General features: G+C 37.3%; 1 protein-coding gene across 4 annotated transcripts in view; it reads left to right on the plus strand.

Annotated features, from left to right (window-relative positions):
- Nucleotides 1-9,608, plus strand: part of LOC115241680 (acetylcholine receptor subunit alpha-like) — a 159,389-nt gene that overhangs the window by 111,951 nt on the left and 37,830 nt on the right. For all 4 annotated transcript variants that reach the window (XM_029817554.1, XM_029817555.1, XM_029817556.1 and 1 more), the window contains 2 exons: nt 4,565-4,680; nt 5,956-6,124. In XM_029817554.1, the coding sequence (XP_029673414.1) occupies nt 4,565-4,680; nt 5,956-6,124 (285 nt within the window). The remainder of the gene's footprint in view (nt 1-4,564; nt 4,681-5,955; nt 6,125-9,608) is intronic.

Consider the following 9,608-nt stretch of genomic DNA (forward strand, 5'->3'; position numbering starts at 1 on the left):
CCAAAGAAACGCAATTAGTCGTCGCGACGCGGACGCATCAAAATTGCCTCGTCCGCATTTCTGCCATTCAGATCCGGCGACGCGGAAAATAAAAGAAAGAGAAAAGACGGAAATACGAGAATGTAAGAAAGGGCAATCTTTTCACAATTTTATTAACCCTGTTACGTAAAACTTTTATCAGAGAAAAAATATTTTAAGAACGTCATTTTCTCTTGCGTTCCAAATATTTACTCATATTCTTCTCTATGTCGTCGATCGTAAAAAAAAAAGGAAAAAAGATGGACAGAAAATGTATTAAAATGACAATAACTACCTTTTTTATATAATGCTATTGATAAAACTTCTATAAAGAAGAGGGAAAGAATTTTAAACGACAAATTCTTTTATATTCTTTTGTAAGTCCCTGAACGATTCATCCATCTGCTATACCTACTCGTTATTCGTAATGCTAAATTCCTCTGTTCTCGATCGTGAAAGTAAGCGCAATTAAAATGCATTGCGATACAAGCGGGCGGAACGGCGAGTATTTCAGAATGTTAAGTAGTCGTGCACTTTCCCTTGTACCACAAAGTGCAATTTAACCGCCTACGGTGCGAAACCCTTCATTGCGCATCCTTTATTGCGAATACAGCATCCCGTACCACTTTTCGCCGTCATCCCCCAGCATATCTCTCTTCGCCGTGTGTGTCTAGACCCCGTAAACTCGGTTATCTGAACCCTATCTCCCCGAACTGCCCCTTTCACCCCTCTCTTCATCAAGCTCGCTCTTATCACGCTAAAAGATCAACACTGATCTTTCGATCAACTTTCCCGTTCTCGCTTCGTGCGCTATACGAGAAATCGATTCTCGCAAATTAATGAATTCAAAATTGCAAAGTTTGGCGGCCACACTTGAAACAAAGACCGTAATAATATGTTAGAAAAAGAAAAACTATTTACACATATAACTGTCTCTCCCAGAATGGGTAACTCGAGAACAACAGCTACATTTCTTTCAATTGGATTACAACAACAATACAGTGGTTTGCCGTGTTTGAGAACAACAAAAACAGAACGGTAATTTTTTTTTTTCTTTGTCAGATACAGATGAGTTTAAAATTGTTTTCGCGATCGATTTACCTGTATAACAAAAACAATAATGACGATGTGATAAGTAGAAACGCATAAAAATATCATAGCGCTGTGTCTTTTAGTAAAGCAATTTCTGACATGCGATCATCGAGCTAGCTTCCACTTCCGTATAAGAATTCGTGCGACAGTGTCATTTCCTTCTCCGTCAAAGTCAATAAAGAAGCAACTACGGCGCATCGTTATTCCTATGGGTATTCTTTAACATCCGCGCCAGTTTCTCGGCGAGAATTATGAACACTTCAGCTTTCTTATATCCGCGGAGAATATATACATTGTCAGAACGGGTATAGAAACTTTGAACATCTAATCTCAACGCGTAAGTACAAAGAGAGGGCTAAGAAACGTCAACTCCATAGTCAACCGATCTTATATCGCTCCATTTGTACCAGTCAATTCGTTTCCAAGCTTTGAGGAATTTTCCGGCGATTTTTATCACTGCTTAAAAAACGCACGTCTCTTTGTTACTTATGTTCCCGTCTGTTCTTTTTTCCGACTCGCGAGGGAACGTTCACAAACCGTCGGGCTTCTATCGGATTTTCATTCTCTTTTGTACGTCAGTTAGTTTGAAACAAACGTGAACATAATCTGAAAAAATGCCACGAAATCAACTATTTCTTTTTTGGAATATTCGGATATGTGGTATGTAGTTCTAAAAACAATAAATAGATCGTATAATATAATTTTCGAAACGTTTTTTGAAAATGCGATGGTTACATTTTTCTTTCAAATCTCATTACTATAGCGTTAATAATTATATACCTATCATAAAAGAAAGTAATTAATACGCTAAAATTAATTTGTTTGTATTTATTTATTTGTGTATTTAACGCAAGATATATTTCATGAAAAGAAATGGCGGTGATTAAACGAATGGGAGACAACTCTGCTAGATTTTAAATGGACTTAATATTAATTAAATAATCATTATAATAAAATGATATCATACAAATGTTATTAATTCTCTCTGCAAAACGCAAGAGTAAATTGGCGAGAAAAATACGAGACGGGTGAATCACACATAACGATTACGCGGCGTGCAAGATAACGCAATTTTTAGAGAAAAAAAATCGCGCGACGTGCTTCGACTTGTAGACGTGCTTTAACGTAGATTTTTTTAAATTCCGTCTTCGTCTGGAAACGTTCCCCCGCGAGAGATTAATGTAACAATCTGTCTACACCTCAAAGGATCTTTAGCAAAGTTCGCCAAGATCGGATGGGTGCGGTATCCCGTACACGCCGCCTTTAATTAATTCCATCCGCAGCATCTCCGTGCGAACCTAATTGAAATGTTATTTTGTAACAGGTGCAAAGTACCCGCGAAGTTTCTCGAAATTTAGTTAAATGATCGTTTTAGAAATTTATTGATATACTTTTAATAGCATTTAATTGCGTAAAATCTTGAGAAAAGGAATTTGACGTCTACACAGCAGATGAAATCGTTTTTAAGACACATTGCTGATTTTCGATTTTCAAGTAGCACGCGAAATGTACACCATCTAACGTATGATATTTTGCTCTCACTGATTCTACGGCGATTGAATTTAATCTCGGGATCCAAACTTCTTCTCGGAAGGAACAATTATTAGATTCAAGTGAGAAAAGTGGGTCGTAGTAAATTACATTACTCGAGTTTTTGTAGCTGTGCAATTTCGCAGATCGATAAAGGACAGGAGAGGAAAAATAAATGGGCTTGCTATGTGTGTATGTGTGCTAGTTATTACGTTTTTCAATCATCATTATTAACTACGTATAACAATTTTATTTTGAAAGATAAATGGCTCCCTTAAATATTTTTTTAACAATTGTTGTGCACACACACATTCTGTATAAAAATATCTGTATGTGATTTATAATAGTATGGCACGAAAGATTTATTGTCGCAAGAGCCGAGCGGCTCGTCAGATTTTTCGAGGCAATTTAGGACGATAGCGTTCTTCGGAATCGCGACCACCGTTGCGTCGAAATTGTTTGCCGGCTTTAATCTCGCTCCGCAGCAGTGACAAAGTATCGTCCGCAAAGTGCACCGTTACTCGAATCACACCGGGGATGCGTCTGTCGGACGTATTTCACGGTAATACCACTGCAGCGAGCGATCGCCCGGGCCAATGGTTAGACACTTACGTTACATTAAAGCCGCTGCTGGCTTTAATCTTGCTGCAAGTCGCTCGAATAGCCTCGCACAGAGAAGACAATGTGGGAACTAATAGCATACCGGAATTATTTCCTGCGAGGCAAACTACTTCCGCATCGGGAATTAGGTTTGACATGATAGTATAATATATAGTAAACTTTATAACTGTAAACTGTGTGTATAGATCTATAAAAGTTAAACTGTAAAAGAAAGTACAGCAAAAATACAATTGTTATACGTTACAGTTTCTGCAAAAAAAAAAAAATCTTTTTATAAATGAAAAATTCAATTATATTCCGCGAAATCAGAAAAGCCGTCAATTTTCGAACTCAGAAGTAGAAGAAACTAAATCTTATATATAAAAACCTTGTATATAAAAAGATAGCGTCACAAATTCGCGATATTTTCAAAAACAGAATACAATAGTGACTGTAACAAAGTAGAGGAAGGAGAGGGAAGGGGGGAGGGGAGATTGTCAAAGTTTCGAGAGCCAATCTCTGCTCTGGGTCGAGACAGGAATTTCATCGACCCATTTTCCAAACTAGCACCGCACATACAAAGCTCCCGGCAGTCTACAGATAGCTATCAACGTTTTTAAGAAATGTTTACACCAACGAGAAATTGCGGCTGAACGGATACACCTCGTTAGCGTTAGGCGCATAGCTGCTCTTATGTTAGCCCCGGATTCACCCCGGAGTGAACCCGAATCGAGTGCTCTAGTCTGATTTTTTTCTTTGACTGTGCGTGCCTCTTTTTACTCTGCAACGTGGTGCACACCTATACATAGATATTGATATATATACATATATATGTATTTGAAGGCGATATATATATATACATATTTTGCTGATCTAGTTGCTGCTCTAGAGTGTCCTGTTGTTGCGGACCACCACAGTCGACGCTCCGTTTTTTGATATTCCTTGACAGTTTTAGATCTCTTGTGCTCCTTCTGCGCTTCTGCGAACACCAAGTGCATCTCAAGACATGCACTAAAAGTTCATTTCTGAATTATTATTGTTCGTAATTAAGCAGTTAATCGCGAGCGTGCAATTGTAGATACCGACGTCGCTATAACTGACGTATATCGATGTATTTGCTAAATTTTTCTTTAAAGAATTCAGAAAATATATATTTCGAAAATTATCATTTTTTTATTTAAACGTTTTTACATAAGTAAGTGCTCCGCGACTGCACGCTCGTATGTCAGAGATGAATTACATGGGCATGGCGTTCGAACGTTACAATGACGTCGAGCTTTCCACACACGCGAGCTTAATGCCAGCCGTTTTTTCTGTCACTTAGGTCGATCTAAGACACATGGATGAAAAATCCGGGAGCAACGTGGTTGACGTGGGGGTTGACCTGTCCGAATTCTACATGTCGGTAGAATGGGATATTCTAGAAGTGCCTGCAGTGCGGTAAGTGTGTCATTTTACTCTTTTTTTTTTTTTCTTTAGGTAACTACATCCGATACCTCTGCGTTTATATGCGATATTTCATAAAGATATACAAATTTGAAAAAAGAATATTTTTTTAACAGATGCGCGCGTAATAATATGATTTGTCACATTTGAAAATATCAAAGTTTAAATAATGATGCGAGACTTGCCATAAATTTATCTATTTTATTCAAATAAAAATCTCGATCTAATCTTTGAGGTTTTCAAGCATCGGAAGGTATCGGAATCTTAAAGCTTCTAGAAAAGAGGCTCGTCTCTCTCTTTTCTTATGAAACACTCCTTCGCATTCAATATGCTCATCTGGTATAAGCGAGTGGGCTCCTTCCGGGCACGTTTCGATCCCCGATACTCAGTGTACCGTGATGCAGACGGGAACGGGGTTCAGCTTCCGGAAGCTGCCGTAGCGGCAGAGTGGATGTTTTCGCAGCAGCTTGAAGCGACTTTCTCATAGAGATGTTCACGATATTTCGAAAAATCGATACTTTACCGTTTGAATACTTTCGGCATCGATATTCTATCTTTGGTATTATCCCGAGTATCGATACTCTCTATTCAATTTAAACGGCCCTATTTGTGTCATGCTCCCTAGTGTGGAATCTTCGCGAGAAATTCTGATCGTTCGACTATATAAATTTAATCGCAATTTTGACATTTTGACACTCGAAAGCGAGGAATATTATTAACAGCATATTTCCAATCGACTATTATGTAAAAAGTGACGAAGTTTGAAACAGTCTTCAAGGAATCGTTTAACTCACAACTTTTATATATCTTTCTTTAATTTCGTGAAAGTTTTGTTGAATGTTTTAAAAATAAAAATATATTTGAAATTTATTCACGAGACAAGACCGTTACCGATTCCGGTTTGAGACTATCGGCGTAAAAAGGGGGATAGGAAAAGAGCGAGAGGAAAAGGGGGTTAGGAAAAGAGCGAGAGGAAGAGGGGGGGAGAGAATCGAGCCAAGTTACCGACTTATAGGGATCTCTTCTCGGCAAAGTTATACGACCCTGCGAAACTTTCCTCATAAGTCTCGCTCACATAGGCAACCTCACTTACTTAAAACGTACTTATTGTTGGGTACAAACACTTCGCCGCCCAATGGCGGAAATTTTATGTTCTGCGGATGATTTTTTTTTTATTTTTCTTTTTACTTTATATTGCCATAACTCCCTCCACTTTTTTGCACTCGCTCATCAATCTGGCGATTAAACGCGATTCTTTTCTCTTCGTAGGAACGAGAAGTTTTACACCTGCTGCGACGAGCCCTACTTGGACATCACGTTCAACATTACGATGAGGAGGAAGACCCTCTTTTACACAGTGAACATTATCATTCCCTGTATGGGAATATCTTTCCTTACGGTTCTTACGTTTTATCTGCCTAGCGACAGCGGTGAAAAGGTGAGTGCGTTAAATATTAACATTTGTTCTCATTTTTCTAAATAATTGATATTTTCTGACTAGATCTACTATATTAATCTTATATGATTAATTTAACGGATGCATAATTTTTTTATGAGCAGCTCATATAATTGTCCTTTTCCATTTGATATTTTCCCCAATATTTTTTAAAATATTTTTATGAAAAGTATCATCGAGAAATTTTTTTTTCATTGTTTTTTTATAGTTTTTAATTTTGATTTAATTTCAAATATAATGTTTTCGAGAATTGCAAAAAAATGGCAAATATTTAGGTCAATTACTTCCCATTTTTGTATCTAATATGTCCAGAAATATATGAAACGCAAATAAATATGTCTCGGAGAAAGAAAGAAAGAGAGTCACGATTAATCCTTTTATTCTCGGAAGCGACCACGGGGCGGACGTGCGTGAAATATGCGGCGAATTAGTTCTCTTCCGCGTGTCTGTCGGCCTCGTTATTTTCTCTTATCTGTAGGCGAGAGCTAGTAGGTGGTTGGTTACTTTTGGCTCGACGGCGCCGGCGATTTTTCATTTCCACCCCGGCTTCTCTTCGAGGTCGACTTTCCGTTACCGCGACTCCCACAGTTCTCGTTCGCCTAAGGAAAGATCCTTTTCCACGCTGTCAATATGTAACACGCAACACCGAGAAGATAAACGTCTTCCATACCACATTTGGTATTGAATATTTAAATACATTGGATATATATTTTAGATATTTTAAAATATTCTTGTGCATGTATTCTTGCACATGTCTCTTCTTCGACATTACTTGCATATTGTTGAACATCTAGGATAATCTGTGGACAGTCCATTGATATTATTAGATGTCTCCCTAAATATTTTTTCGATATTCTTTGGCCATTTGTGACTATGCTATATATATATTCTTAAATATTTTTTAAATGTTATTAATTATCTTCTAAATATCGATGGATATTATTAAATATTCGTGTGAATATTCTTTGAAAATATTCTCTTTTTTTTTGGACATTTCTCTATTTCTTTATATATCTGTATGCGTAAAATCTTACGCATTTTCTCCCTCCGGCAAATGGATATTTTTGAGAAGACTTTATGCCGCCAGAGAACGACACTCGCAGCTGACGTTCTTCCCGAAGCAGTCTTCTTCGCGCAGAGTTATCGATGTAGCGTTGCATAAAAGCTTTTCCCACGTGCTTTTTCCCCGTTAACGTCCCCGGCACGTCGCGACTTGCCACAAAGGTTACTCGTTACGATGCGAACTAGCATTGTAAAATGTTTTTTCTTTCCCATTCCCCGTTAGTCGCCTTCCTTGTTCCTCTATTGGACCGAGCTCGCACTCGAGTCGTTTCTCCCCTTTTTTTGTTTTTCTCTTTCTCTCTCTCTCTCTCTCCTTCTTTTTTCTATTTTTTTTTTGCTAAAAGAACATGGCTATTAGTCGTGCTTGCGAACAGTTGAAGAACTATCGACCGCGCATGCAATTAGCATTCGTCATTATGAAGAAACGAGCGGCAGTCGATTACGTTCCATGAAGTACCGGGGGAAAAAGGTAATAGGAATGTTTGCGCATACGACACAGCGTATTTGCTGCCTCTCATTAATCTCTTCAACGTCTCCCGTTGACTGAGAGAAAATACCAATTTGTCGAACGTGGCTATTGTGGGCATGCTAAAAATTTTCAGAAAATTTCTGCGTAAAGCCAGGTTTTACGAGCTACTAATTATCAACGAAATAATCGAAACAATCTTACACGTATAACACGGACCATATATTTCAAATTCTATGGCTTTTCCAATGGCTTTCCAATTTATTTGTCGAATAAATCATTTTATTCTCTGTGATCGTATCAAGAATATTTATATACGGATATCCATTTGTATAGAATATTCAGTTGCAGCATCCGTTTACGTTGCATCAATTCCGATTGTTCTGCTCGAAATGGGGAAAAATACAACCCCTTTATTCGATATATTCGGCGTTTCTCTGAAAAGCCGTGGGTGTGATTCGACAGGAAAGCACAAACTCAATCGTTCATTCTATCTTTAACGGTTTATTGATCTTGTTTTCGAGAGGCAACCAGCGCGAGAAGGAAACACGAATCCATTATATATATCCCTGCATCCACCGTTTTCAAGCAAAAATATAACCACGTCATACGTTTCGCATGTGCGCACTCTCATATGTTTACGACGAAATTTGTAGAAAATACTACGTAACATATATACTGGTGTACTGATAACTTACTGTACTATATTTGTCATTTAGCCAAATCTCTCACACCACGCTAAAAAGATGTGATTTCGGACGAATTTAATTCATGTAATTTTGGGAGACACGCTATAAGACACACATTCGAAAATTTTATCATACATGATTCTTGTTTCTAAACTTTGTCAAGCGTGCAATTTTTAGCGATATCTTTGAAAATGCGTACTTTGGAGAGACGTGCTACGAATACGAGCCTCCAACGAGAAAGTGGCACGAAGAATTTTGCGAGCGACTTTTCACGGAAGCGTCTCTCGTTTGAATGGCTGTCGAGTCGAGATGACTGCTATCGCCATTTGCTCTGGAATACGGATCTTCCGTCATAGTTCATGCCGGAAAAATGCAAGAAAGTTATGTAGACCGTGTCAAAACAGTCGCGAATGTCACAGGGGAATATACTAGACACTCTAAAAAATGCAGTACTTTGTTAATGTATCATGACACAGTTACCTTTATCAAAAATTTAAAAATTAAAACATTTTATCGAATTTTAAGAGCATAAATAAATAACAAAACTTTTTTAAATTTAATTTTAAAGAATTGGAACGATTTGAATCAATAATTTAGGTTACTTTGCTGGTAATTGATTTTGAACATTAATATTGCCCAGATATTAAATATAAAAATGATTAGAAATGTGACAAGTAATTATCAGTGTCTCACATGTTATATATTGGTGGAAATCGACTTCAAATTAAAGGTATATAATTATCTGGAAATGGGTTACTGTTTGTGCATCGTGTAAAACAAACCATACGTGTGAAGATCTCTTGCAATATTATATAAGGACGACCCTTATATTACGATGGTTACACATGCCTTGAAAGCACCGCAACTCAAAGCTCAAAGTTGTAAGCCACCTTTACGCTTAGACATTTTCTTGTGAGTTTGCAAGCGTCATGTTGTCTTTAATAATAGTTTGTTCTTCTTGTTAGATAACATTGAAATATTCGCGGCGAGCACAACTGACGCGCCACTTAGCTAAAGTCTTGCAGCCAATAAGAGAGAGAGAGAGAGAGAAATTGCATCGTTTTAGAAAATTTATAAAAAGATAAAAATGTGATTTGAAGCATGAAAAACTCCAATATTCTGCGTGAACATTCTGCGTATCGTATAAAAACAAAAGAATTTTATAAAATAATAATGTAGCAGCTTTTGAAAACAATAGAGAAGAAGAAAAATAAAGTTTGCGAAGTTTTTTCAAAAAAGAAAAATATAT

This window comes from Formica exsecta, unplaced genomic scaffold (genome assembly GCF_003651465.1).
Source record: "Formica exsecta isolate Colony F162 unplaced genomic scaffold, ASM365146v1 scaffold502, whole genome shotgun sequence".
NCBI lineage: Eukaryota > Metazoa > Arthropoda > Insecta > Hymenoptera > Formicidae > Formica > Formica exsecta.